The following is a 12905-nucleotide window of genomic DNA, read 5'->3' as shown; positions in this document are numbered from 1 at the left end:
TGTACTTTAAAGTACATTTTTTCCCATTTAAATTGCCCAAATACTTTCGTGCCTGGCCCATAACGCACCCACGCGGCCCAAATTGGGGTTTGATGAGCCCTCGCTCTATTTAAGGATGCTGTTCTGTCTCTGGGGGGGCTCTTCTCAGGACAGAGAGTTGGGGAAGTACCTTCTGCTGGTTTACCGACTGGCTCTAATGGCATCCGTATGTGCGTGTTGGCCGCGGGTCCAAACGAGCTTACAGCTAGCGGGCGGAGGAAGGAGCCATTTGGCTCGACGCACGGACACGGAGAACCGACTTCCAGCACGACCGAAGCGCTCAGTCTCTGCAGCACTTGTTTAGTCCAACTTCCCATTGACTGTGAACATATTCCAGCGGAGGAACAGAAGCCAGAGCCTCTATTTCTTGGCAGGATGTCCACGAACCATCTGGACCTGAGACGGAGTCGTCCCAGTCGATGTTTAGACTGCACGACTTCCAGATTAAACACGTTCGCATACCGGAGCGAGCAGAGCCGTCGCTCGGCCCTTCAACACGGAGTCGGGACTTGATACTGGGTGTCTGGTTGGGAATATTTGCTCCTGCATGTGACCTTTATGGCTTTTGAAGTTGCAGGTTGAAAAAAAACAAACATTTCAGTTTTAGTTTTATAATGTCCGATCACAACAGAAGGTTATCTGAAGGGCCTCTACTCCTGTAGGGAAAGACAGAACCCAACTGGACTCACGAGGGCAAGCACTTTGGAGACGGAGGCAAGGAAAAAACTTCCCTTTAACAGGCAGAAGCCTTGGACAGGACCTAAAACTCATAGTGGACGGACGTCAGTCTGGGCCTGCTGGGTTGAGGAGAGAGGGGGGGGGGGGAGAGACAGCGGTAGAAAGACAGAGAGACAAAGACGGATCAGGAGAGACAGAGACGAGGAAAAACCTCCCTTTAACAGGCAGAAACCTTGAACAGAACCCAATACTCATAGTGGACGGACATATGTCTGGACCTGCGAGAGAGGAGGAGAGACATAGAGACAAAGACATAGAGACATGGAGACAAGGACAGGAAGGAGGAGAGTCAAAAACAAAGAGGGCAGGACAGACAACAACTTCGTGTATTTATACTGCATCCAGCGATTTTCAACATGTAGGATGCCGAGCTGCCATATAAAACTGTAAATGCTAATGCTAAATTAGCACTTAGCTTTTGGTTTCACTATAGTGTCAGAGCGATGCTAAGGCAGGTCCTGACTGTAATATTACCGCTGTCCCAGGTCGGCTGGACTGGACCTCGTCGCGAGGCCGAGTTATTCTGGAACGCCGTTTGGTCTGGAACGCGTCCTCCGGCGCGCCGACATGAGCCCGACTGCTCCAAGTAGTTCCATAATGCTTGCCACGCTGGGAACCCGCTGAAGCACGTCTCCGTCGTTGCAGATGCAGGCCTTGTTCGGCAGGCCTTGTTCGTCTTCGACGAAGAGGAAATGGAGATGAGGAACAAGGTGGTGGAGGATCTGAAGACGGCGCTTCGGACTCAGCCGATGAGGTGAGACGCCGTTTCGTATTTCTCTCGTCTGTGATGTCGTCCTCTGCTGCGCCGGCGCTCGATTGGTCCGTTCTGCTTCAGGTTTCGGGTTGGTGCTGTTTGACGCGTCGGAACCTGAAGCCCAAAACAAAAGCATCCACACGGACGGCGTGTTTGCGTTTCGGGTGTGCCCTTATTCTTGACTCATGCCTGCCTGTGGACGGCCTCCGCCCGTCTGGCCTTTGGGAGAGGCAGCTGGTTCTGGTTCTGGTTCTGGTTCTGAAGTGGTGCCCTTGTGCTCTCAGCCCACTCTGCACAGCCACAGGACCCACGCCGCAGGGCGCCGGGCGGCGTGCACAAAAGCAGCGCATTGTCAGCAAGCCCATCCGCTAACAGGGCGAGCCTGAGCCGCCCAAACGACGTGGGGGGGGGGGCGGGGGGGTGTTAAGGTCACGCGCTGCTGTAACGAGGCAGTGTGAACGTGACACAGGTAAAGATGCTAGCCAACGGTTAGCGTGAGCCACTTGGAAGCAACAGAGACACCTGAGTAAAGGGGCGGAGTTACATCAGTTGTGTACATTACAAATACAGTCAAACAGTAGCATGTATTACAGTACAAATACAGTCACACAGTAGCATGTATTACAGTACAAGTACAGTCACACAGTAGCATGTATTACAGTACAAATACAGTCAAACAGTAGCATGTATTACAGTACAAGTACAGTCACACAGTAGCATGTATTACAGTACAAATACAGTCAAACAGTAGCATGTATTACAGTACAAGTACAGTCACACAGTAGCATGTATTACAGTACAAGTACAGTCACACAGTAGCGTGTATTACAGTACAAGTACAGCCACACAGTAGCATGTATTACAGTACAAATACAGTCAAACAGTAGCATGTATTACAGTACAAGTACAGTCACACAGTAGCATGTATTACAGTACAAATACAGTCAAACAGTAGCGTGTATTACAGTACAAGTACAGTCACACAGTAGCGTGTATTACAGTACAAGTACAGTCAAACAGTAGCATGTATTACAGTACAAGTACAGTCACACAGTAGCATGTATTACAGTACAAATACAGTCAAACAGTAGCATGTATTACAGTACAAGTACAGTCACACAGTAGCATGTATTACAGTACAAATACAGTCAAACAGTAGCATGTATTACAGTACAAGTACAGTCACACAGTAGCATGTATTACAGTACAAATACAGTCAAACAGTAGCGTGTATTACAGTACAAGTACAGTCACACAGTAGCGTGTATTACAGTACAAGTACAGCCACACAGTAGCATGTATTACAGTACAAGTACAGTCACACAGTAGCTGTATTACAGTACAAGTACAGTCACACAGTAGCATGTATTACAGTACAAGTACAGTCACACAGTAGCATGTATTACAGTACAAGTACAGTCACACAGTAGCATGTATTACAGTACAAGTACAGTCAAACATCCTGTCTAAGAGGAGCATTTCTAAAAAGCCTTTGCGGTCTTGTTTCCGTCGCACCTGAACGGTGTTGCGTCTCATGTGATGCGTCTGGTTGGAGCCACCCTGGTACCGTGTGTGTGTGTGTGTGTGTGTGTGTGTGTGTGTGCGTGCGTGCGCTTGAAATCAGCGACTGGTTGTGTGAGCATGGAATTAGTTATAACTTAAATGCTTTAGATAATGATAAGGTCTCGATCCAGACAACAATAAAATTTCCTTTTTTTACTTTCAGGTTTTTTTTTCTTGTTCGTCAAAGCCAAGACGGAAATGTGTTTAATCAAAAATCTGATTCTATCCCTCTTTTAGTGGAATTATCAGCAACGCGGTGGCGTAGTGGTTAGCGCTGTCGCCTGGCAGCAAAAAGGTTCTCCCCGTGTCCGAGTGGGTCCTCCGGGTTCTCCGGCGGTCCATCGGTGGCACTAAATTGTCCGTAGCGTGCGCGCGTGGTCGCCTGTCTCCGTGTTGCCCTGTGATGCGCTGGTGACACGTCCGGGGTGTCCCCATAGAGAGCTGGGATAGTCCTCGTTCCCCGGCGGACAGGATCCGAGTCCGGTTCGCTTCGGAGCTGTGCCCAAAGAAGGAACTGAAAGTTAGAACCGGTCTTTCTTTAAAGGACACCGTCAAAGACACTTTGTGTGGACGCCCCCCCCCCCTCCCCCCCTCCCCTCTGCTAGGTTTGTCACGCGCTTCATCGAGCTCGACGGCCTGGCCTGCCTCCTCGACTTCCTGCGCAGCATGGACTACGAGACGTCCGAGAGCCGCATCCACACCTCCGTCATCGGCTGCGTCAAGGCCCTGATGAACAACTCCCAGGGCCGCGCCCACGTGCTGGCCCACCCGCAGAGCATCAGCACCATCTCCCAGAGTCTGCGGACGGACAACGTCAGGACCAAGGTGGCCGTGCTGGAGATCCTGGGCGCGGTGTGCCTGGTGCCGGACGGGCACAAGAAGGTCCTGCAGGCCATGGCGCACTACCAGAGATACGCCGCCGAGCGGACGCGCTTTCAGGTGAGGGAGCGGGAGCGGGGCGAGCGTCCACACGCGTTGACGACGGGGTAAATGTCTCCCCGCCGACTGACTTCCTGGTTTGTCCCCTCCCATTTCAGACGCTGCTGAATGAGCTGGACAAGAGTACCGGCCGCTACAGAGACGAGGTCAACCTGAAGACGGCCATCATGTCCTTCATCAACGCTGTGCTTAACGCCGGCGCCGGGGAGGTACGCACGAGTCCCCGCCCCCTTCTGAGGCGCCCCGGTACTGCGTGCGTGAATGAACGGTTCTCGAGTGCTCGCGCCCGTTTCCCGTCGCCGCAGACGGACCCTCCTGAGTTCATCCTGACTCGAACTCGCGACTCTCCGACTCTCCGTCTCCAGTAATCCATTCCCGTCCTCTCCCGTCCTCTCCTCAGGACAACCTGGAGTTCCGCCTCCACCTGAGGTACGAGTTCCTGATGCTCGGCATCCAGCCGGTCATCGACAAGCTGAGAGCGCATGAGAACGCCACGCTGGACCGGTGAGCACTTCCGACCGTCCCCCTCTGAGACGAATAAGAGACGAGAGACGCGTCCCGGCGGCTCCGACACAACGTTGGACGCCGAAGTCTTTACTTGTCTGTCCAGGCATTTGGACTTCTTTGAGATGGTGCGGAATGAAGACGACTCCGAGCTGGCCAAACGATTCGATACGGTGCTGACCCTGACCCTGCACATCCGATCACGCCGATTATCGATCCTCTTGGCGGTAAGCCTGAACGACCGCTGTTGTCTCTGGATCAGGCCCACGTGGACACGAAGAGCGCCGGCGCCATGTTTGAGCTGATCAGGAAGAAGCTGAGCCAGACGGACGCCTACCCCAGCCTGGTGTCCGTCCTGCAGCACTGCCTGCAGATGCCCTGTGAGTGTGATGCGTTCGCCTTCGGGCCGGGCCGTTGGCCGCTGCTGAACCAGAACCGTCTCCCCACCCAGGTAAGCGTGGGGGGGGCAGCCTGCAGCACTGGCAGCTCTTAGACAGGATCCTCCAGCAGATCGTCCTGCAGGATGACAAGGGAGACGACCCGGACGTCGCCCCCCTGGACAACTTCAGCGTCAAGAGCATCGTTCGGATGTAAGTGGAGTCGGCCGGGACGCGGTTCCCTTCCAGTGCCGGGGGGGGGGGACGAGCTGTTTTCATGGTGGTATGAATGAGAAGTTGAACTGGGCCAGGAGGTCACGGGTGGAAGACGGAGATCAAAGGGATCCCTAACCGGATTAGGTTTACCGGCGGCTCGGCAGTCACAACGGGAAATGTCATTTTTAGAAAACAAGGCTTTTATTTTGGAAGTCTTCTTTCCGTGGGCTTCACCGTCGCTCACGGAGAACGTTGTCATCCAGCGTTTGGACACAATAAATTTGATTTAAAGAATCGTATACGAGGAAGATTTATGGGATTATGTTCAAACAAAAACAAGATGTCAGACCTCCGTATCACGGACGGCGGATCAATGGAGCCGATTGGAAGCACTCTGTTTCTTTGTTTATGTTCTCAATGACGCTGAGATCAGTCGGTTCCCCCGCTCAGACGGTGTCTCCGGGTTTCCAGCCCTCCTTCAGCTGTTCGGAGCTGTTCCCTAATCCCGATTGGATTCCCTCAAAACGTTCTGCGCTGAAGTATTCAAGTATTTTCTATCCGCCTGCTTCACAGGTTGGTCAATGAGAATGAGGTGAAGCAGTGGCGAGACCAGGCGGAGAAGTTCAGGAAAGGTAACGACGCACTGCCCCCTGCAGGTCGAGGGTCAGACGTGCGTGTCTGTCCGTCTCCTGTCGTACGTTCTTTGCGTTCCTCTCCCTGTAGATCACGTGGAGCTGCTGGCTAAGCTCGAGAGGAAGGAGCGGGAGTGTGAAACCAAGACCCAAGAAAAGGAGGACATGATGAAGACTTTGAACAAGATGAAGGACAAGCTCCAGCGCGAGGGGCTGGAGCTGCGCTCGGCCAGGGATCGGGTCCTGGACCTGTCCTCGCGGATCAGCGACTTCGCTGTGAGCCGCTTTCGTGTTTGACACGGCGGGAAGAATGGAACGTTTTTCATGAGAATGTTTCTCTCCTCTTTTAGGGTGGAAACGTGTCTTTCCCAGCTCCTCCTCCTCCTCCCGGCGGCCCTGTGGCTCCGCCCCTGCCACCCATGATGGGTGGCCCTCCTCCGCCGCCTCCTCCACTACCGTTCAGCTGCCCTCCGCCTCCTCCTCCTCCTCCGCCTCCTCCACCTGGAGCCCCGCCTCCTCCACCAGGTGCCCCTCCCATCTTCGGCGTCCCACCTCCTCCCATTTCGTCTGGCACCGTGCGCTCCAAGTCCGTCCCTCAGCCTTCGCATCCGCTCAAGTCCTTCAACTGGGCCAAGTTGGGCGAGGTAAGCGAGCGGCGAGGCCGTCGTCATGGCGGCTGCGCGCTTGTCCCGGTCGCTCCGGTCGGGAATGTTGACGCTTCCTGTGCTTGGACGCTTTTCCAGAACGTGATCGACGGCACCGTCTGGAATGACATCGATGACCAGAGAGCGTTTCAGACTCTTGACCTCAAAGACATCGAGAAGACGTTTTCGGCCTACCAGAGACAACAGGTCTGGAAGCTCCCTTTATTATGGGATGGCAGGAAGGGTCATTTGAACGTGTCCCAGCATCAAATATAAACACACGCTGCTTTTATTGTTTGCTTCGGACCTTTGAATTTTGTGTAGCTTCTTGTGTGTGTGTGTGTGTGTGTGATAATGACTGCTGTGTGTGTGTGTGTGTGTGATAATGACTGCTGTGTGTGTGTGTGTGTGTGTGTGTGTGTGTGTGTGTGTGTGTGTGTGTGTGATAATGACTGCTGTGTGTGTGTGTGTGTGTGTGTGTGTGTGTGTGTGTGTGTGTGTGTGTGTGATAATGACTGCTGTGTGTGTGTGTGTGTGTGATAATGACTGCTGTGTGTGTGTGTGATAATGACTGCTGTGTGTGTGTGTGATAATGACTGCTGTGTGTGTGTGTGTGTGATAATGACTGGTGTGTGTGTGTGTGATAATGACTGCTGTGTGTGTGTGTGTGTGATAATGACTGGTGTGTGTGTGTGTGATAATGACTGCTGTGTGTGTGTGTGATAATGACTGCTGTGTGTGTGTGTGATAATGACTGCTGTGTGTGTGTGTGTGTGATAATGACTGGTGTGTGTGTGTGTGATAATGACTGCTGTGTGTGTGTGTGTGCGTGTGTGATAATGACTGCTGTGTGTGTGTGTGTGTGATAATGACTGCTGTGTGTGTGTGTGTGTGTGATAATGACTGCTGTGTGTGTGTTTGTGTGTGATAATGACTGCTGTGTGTGTGTGTGTGTGATAATGACTGCTGTGTGTGTGTGTGTGTGTGTGTGATAATGACTGCTGTGTGTGTGTGTGTGTGTATGATGACTGCGGTGTGTGTGTGTGTGTGATAATGACTGCTGTGTGTGTGTGTGTGTGTGATAATGACTGCTGTGTGTGTGTGTGTGTGTGTGTGTGATAATGACTGCTGTGTGTGTGTGTGTGTGTGTGATAATGACTGCTGTGTGTGTGTGTGTGTGATAATGACTGCCGTGTGTGTGTGTGTGTGATAATGACTGCCGTGTGTGTGTGTGTGTGTGTGTGTGTGTGTGATAATGACTGCTGTGTGTGTGTGTGATAATGACTGCTGTGTGTGTGTGATAATGACTGCTGTGTGTGTGTGTGTGATAATGACTGCTGTGTGTGTGTATGTGTGTGATAATGACTGCTGTGTGTGTGTGTGTGTGTGATAATGACTGCTGTGTGTGTGTGTGATAATGACTGCTGTGTGTGTGTGATAATGACTGCTGTGTGTGTGTGTATGTGTGTGATAATGACTGCTGTGTGTGTGTGTGTGTGTGTGTGTGTGTGATAATGACTGCTGTGTGTGTGTGTGTGTGTGATAATGACTGCCGTGTGTGTGTGTGTGTGTGTGATAATGACTGCTGTGTGTGTGTGATGATGACTGCTGTGTGTGTGTGTGTGTGTGTGTGTGATAATGACTGCTGTGTGTGTGTGTGTTTGGGTTGGACACTCTGAATGTGTGTTCCCTCCACATGGAAACAACAAGGTGAAAAGCTAAACCGTGGTGAACCAGGTCCCCCCCCCCCCCCCCCCCCCCCCCCCCCGCAGACTAATAACAGGCAACTTGTGATCATTCTGTGTGCAGCTCCATATATTGATTAACTGCCTAAAATAAATTTTATTGGGATCTTAATGAGTTTCTTGGAATCGCGGTTAAAGGCGAGGCCTTTGAGCTAATGCCCCCCCGCCCCGCCCCGCCCCGCCCCCTGCAGGAGCGTGAGCGTTTCCATGTCCAGGCAGCTAAACATGCAGATACAGAAGATAGAACAGATTACGGCAGCTGAAATGGAAGAGATCGTTCCACACCTGTGTCTCTAGCATGCTAGTGCTTGATGACGCGGAGGACGTCCACGGAGGACGTCCTGTCTTCAGCTTGGACAGTCGGACTTCTTTCTGCTTGAAGTTCTAATCTTCGCATGTCTTTTCGATCTGTTTGTGTCTCTGCACTCTGACTGGCCGGGCAGGAGCTGCTCACTAACCAACCCTTCAAGCAGGTGAGTTCAGGCTCCGCCCACAGCAGTAACGCTGTACACGTGACTGCTGTGGGCGGAGCCGGACAGATTAACACTTCAATCTGCATGTCCCTTTGGACAGTGTCTCCATGGGACGTGTTGTCCTTTGTGTGTGTTCAGGCGCAGTACTCGTTTCTTTGTGTGTGTTCAGACGCAGTACTCTGTCCTTTGTGTGTGTTCAGACGCAGTACTCTGTCCTTTGTGTGTGTTCAGGCGCAGTACTCTGTCCTTTGTGTGTGTTCAGGCGCAGTACTCTGTCCTTCGTGTGTGTTCAGACGCAGTACTCTGTCCTTTGTGTGTGTTCAGGCGCAGTACTCTGTCCTTTGTGTGTGTTCAGGCGCAGTACTCTGTCCTTTGTGTGTGTTCAGGCGCAGTACTCTGTCCTTTGTGTGTGTTCAGGCGCAGTACTCTGTCCTTTGTGTATCAGGGTTCTTGTCTTTTAATCCGGGTTCTTGGTCTCTGTGCCGAAGCAGGTTTGAACCCTTCATTGCTCGTTAACGAAGTCAGTCAGCTGTTTATAAACCGTTTTTAAGTCTTAGTCCTGGTTTCTCTTCTTGGAGGTCAACGCCTCCTCTTCTTCCTCCTCTTCTTCCTCCGCTTCTTCCTCCTCAGTTGGACTTTTCTCCTTAGCAAAGACTTTTGTTTCGTTTTATTAATTTTCGCGAGTCCACGGCTGTTTTTTTTGAGCAACGTATCAAGACGCGATTGTTACGTCGGAGAACATCCGGTCGTTTTTCAAAATAAAACACTCTTTAGACGCTAATAATCGATACAACGGAAATTGTATACATCAGTTATTCTTTCTGTGCGGCAAAGCCTCACGGACCGGTACCGGGCCGTGGACCGGTGGTTGGGGACCACTGGTGTATAGCATTGTTTGCGTAGTGGTAACTCGCCAAATGAAACACCCTTTTACAATAAAAGCACTGTAAACTGCTGCGTGACATTCTCTCCATCTCTCCGCAGAAAGAGACCGGCTCTATGGACGACATATACGTCAGCACGCGGAAGGTCAAAGAACTGTCGGTCATCGATGGGAGGCGCGCGCAGAACTGCATCATCTTACTTTCAAAGTACGGGTCTCGATCCCATGTCTGTTGTGTAGATTATAATTCCATCAGATTATCTGGTTCTGAACAGCAGCTGTGCAGCGTGGAGCTGCCGGGGATGTCCAGTAAAGGACATGCGTTCTTCAACATCTGGAAGCGTGTAGTATAAAATGTATATTTGTTTTCCGTCGACAGTGAAATGTAAAATGGGCTCGGCTTTACTGAACGCATGCGAGAATCACAAATGATGCTGCGTGAGTCAGCATTTAACGATTACAAGAACAAACTCGAACCTCGAGCCTAAAAATCGTTTTAAAGCCGGTGAATCAGGAAGGAGCGATGGCGTCACGGACAGAATCAAATCTCCCACTAAACGATCGTCTTTGCTTTGCAGGTTGAAAATGAGCAACGAGGAGATCAAGAGGGCGATTCTGGAAATGGATGAGAGAGAAGAGCTCGCCAAAGACATGCTAGAGCAGGTAGAGCTGGGCGCTTCGGGGATGGGGCGTGTGTGTGATGGTGTCGTAGTTCCAATCCTGACGGGGGCCGGCCCCTTACGGGATGCTGCGTGTCCTTAAGGGGAGGAATCGAGCCGCGAAGCAAAAAGAAAAGAAAAGTTTCATTTTCTTGTCATTTTAGATTGGTGCAAATTTAGATTTTAGATTGATGCAAATTTAGATTTTAGATTGGTGCAAATTTAGATTTTAGATTGATGCAAATTTAGATTTTAGATTGATGCAAATTTAGGTTTTAGATTGATGCAAATTTAGATTTTAGATTGATGCAAACTTAGATTTTAGATCGATGCAAATTTAGATTTTAGATTGATGCAAACTTAGATTTTAGATTGATGCAAATTTAGGTTTTAGATTGATGCAAATTTAGATTTTAGATTGATGCAAATTTAGGTTTTAGATTGATGCAAATTTAGATTTTAGATTGATGCAAACTTAGATTTTAGATCGATGTAAATTTAGATTTTAGATTGATGCAAATGTAGATTTGCTGCTGAATATTAGTGTAAGCTTACTGAAGCGGGCTAGAAGTGGCCGACCGTCCGTTTCCGGCTGAAACCGGGCTGCTGACTTCCGTCCTGCGTCTTTTCTTTGCAGCTTTTGAAGTTCGTCCCGGAGAAGAGCGACGTCGATCTGTTGGAGGAACACAAGCATGAGCTGGAGAGGATGGCCCGGGCTGACCGCTTCCTCTTTGACATGAGCAGGTGCACAAGCGTTCACCATCACCCCCCCCCCCCCCACCTCATTTTAAAAGTTGGTTGGGTTTGCCTTCATCTAAGAACACATCTTCTTTGGATACAGTTTTACTCTTCCTGCTGACGTCACACATCCCTCTTTAAAACCGCCGCTCCCTCCCTCCCTGAATATCTTGGCAACTTTAACTTGCCTGATAGGAGTCCAGTACGCGATAAAACACCTGTGAAACCTGAGACGGTTTGTATTATGGGATGACTCCCGGCTCCCCGGAGACGAATGGAACACGCCTCACTTTCTGGTTTTGCCTTTTCTTTCCCATCAGAATTGATCACTACCAGCAAAAGCTGCAAGCGCTGTTCTTTAAGAAGAAGTTTGCCGAGCGGCTCGCTGAAACCAAGCCGAAGGTTGAAGGTAAGGGCCAAGGTTTCGTATTCCTCTGTAGATGAGCCGCCAGAAAAGATGTTTAAAATGGATATTATATGTGTATACGTTTATAATACACAAGTGTGAGAGGATGGTCTCGTCTACTAGAAAATGGATGGAGAAGGCTAAAATGGATAAATCTGGAAAGATGCTATACGAGTAGAGCACGTTTCACTATTGCGGCATTTGCGTTTAAGCCTTAACCTAAATATTACCCTTACCCCAAGCCTGAACCTAAATATTACCCTTACCCCAAGCCTGAACCTAAATATTACCCTTACCCCAAGCCTTAACCTAAATATTACCCTTACCCCAAGCCTGAACCTAAATATTACCCTTACCCCAAGCCTGAACCTAAATATTACCCTTACCCTAAGCCTGAACCTAAATATTACCCTTACCCCAAGCCTTAACCTAAATATTACCCTTACCCCAAGCCTGAACCTAAATATTACCCTTACCCCAAGCCTGAACCTAAATATTACCCTTACCCTAAGCCTGAACCTAAATATTACCCTTACCCTAAGCCTGAACCTAAATATTACCCTTACCCCAAGCCTTAACCTTAATATTACCCTTACCCTAAGCCTGAACCTAAATATTACCCTTACCCCAAGCCTGAACCTAAATATTACCCTTACCCCAAGCCTTAACCTTAATATTACCCTTACCCTAAGCCTGAACCTAAATATTACCCTTACCCAAGCCTGAACCTAAATATTACCCTTACCCTAAGCCTGAACCTAAATATTACCCTTACCCCAAGCCTTAACCTAAATATTACCCTTACCCCAAGCCTGAACCTAAATATTACCCTTACCCCAAGCCTGAACCTAAATATTACCCTTACCCTAAGCCTGAACCTAAATATTACCCTTACCCCAAGCCTGAACCTAAATATTACCCTTACCCTAAGCCTGAACCTAAATATTACCCTTACCCCAAGCCTTAACCTAAATATTACCCTTACCCCAAGCCTGAACCTAAATATTACCCTTACCCCAAGCCTGAACCTAAATATTACCCTTACCCCAAGCCTGAACCTAAATATTACCCTTACCCCAAGCCTGAACCTAAATATTACCCTTACCCCAAGCCTTAACCTAAATATTACCCTTACCCCAAGCCTTAACCTAAATATTACCCTTACCCCAAGCCTGAACCTAAATATTACCCTTACCCCAAGCCTGAACCTAAATATTACCCTTACCCCAAGCCTTAACCTAAATATTACCCTTACCCCAAGCCTGAACCTAAATATTACCCTTACCCCAAGCCTGAACCTAAATATTACCCTTACCCCAAGCCTTAACCTAAATATTACCCTTACCCTAAGCCTGAACCTAAATATTACCCTTACCCCAAGCCTGAACCTAAATATTACCCTTACCCCAAGCCTGAACCTAAATATTACCCTTACCCCAAGCCTGAACCTAAATATTACCCTTACCCCAAGCCTTAACCTAAATATTACCCTTACCCCAAGCCTGAACCTAAATATTACCCTTACCCCAAGCCTGAACCTAAATATTACCCTTACCCCAAGCCTGAACCTAAATATTACCCTTACCCCAAGCCTG

The 12905-nt window shown here is 49.5% G+C and overlaps 1 protein-coding gene across 1 annotated transcript in view; it reads left to right on the top strand.

Annotated features, from left to right (window-relative positions):
- daam2 (dishevelled associated activator of morphogenesis 2) overlaps positions 1-12905 on the top strand; it is a 48724-nt gene that overhangs the window by 30953 nt on the left and 4866 nt on the right. Inside the window, exons 5-20 of the mRNA XM_068752180.1 lie at positions 1429-1531; positions 3700-4033; positions 4132-4242; positions 4434-4537; positions 4644-4710; positions 4800-4917; positions 4989-5127; positions 5704-5762; positions 5854-6038; positions 6113-6406; positions 6506-6613; positions 8595-8624; positions 9609-9715; positions 10086-10170; positions 10804-10910; positions 11225-11313. Coding sequence (XP_068608281.1) covers positions 1429-1531; positions 3700-4033; positions 4132-4242; positions 4434-4537; positions 4644-4710; positions 4800-4917; positions 4989-5127; positions 5704-5762; positions 5854-6038; positions 6113-6406; positions 6506-6613; positions 8595-8624; positions 9609-9715; positions 10086-10170; positions 10804-10910; positions 11225-11313 — 2040 coding nt within the window. The remainder of the gene's footprint in view (positions 1-1428; positions 1532-3699; positions 4034-4131; positions 4243-4433; positions 4538-4643; positions 4711-4799; positions 4918-4988; positions 5128-5703; positions 5763-5853; positions 6039-6112; positions 6407-6505; positions 6614-8594; positions 8625-9608; positions 9716-10085; positions 10171-10803; positions 10911-11224; positions 11314-12905) is intronic.

Source organism: Brachionichthys hirsutus, chromosome 18, assembly GCF_040956055.1.
Source record: "Brachionichthys hirsutus isolate HB-005 chromosome 18, CSIRO-AGI_Bhir_v1, whole genome shotgun sequence".
In the NCBI taxonomy this organism is placed as follows: Eukaryota; Metazoa; Chordata; class Actinopteri; order Lophiiformes; family Brachionichthyidae; genus Brachionichthys; species Brachionichthys hirsutus.
The sequence above is the reverse complement of the archived record's forward strand: the minus strand, read 5'-3'. Positions and strand labels throughout refer to the sequence as shown.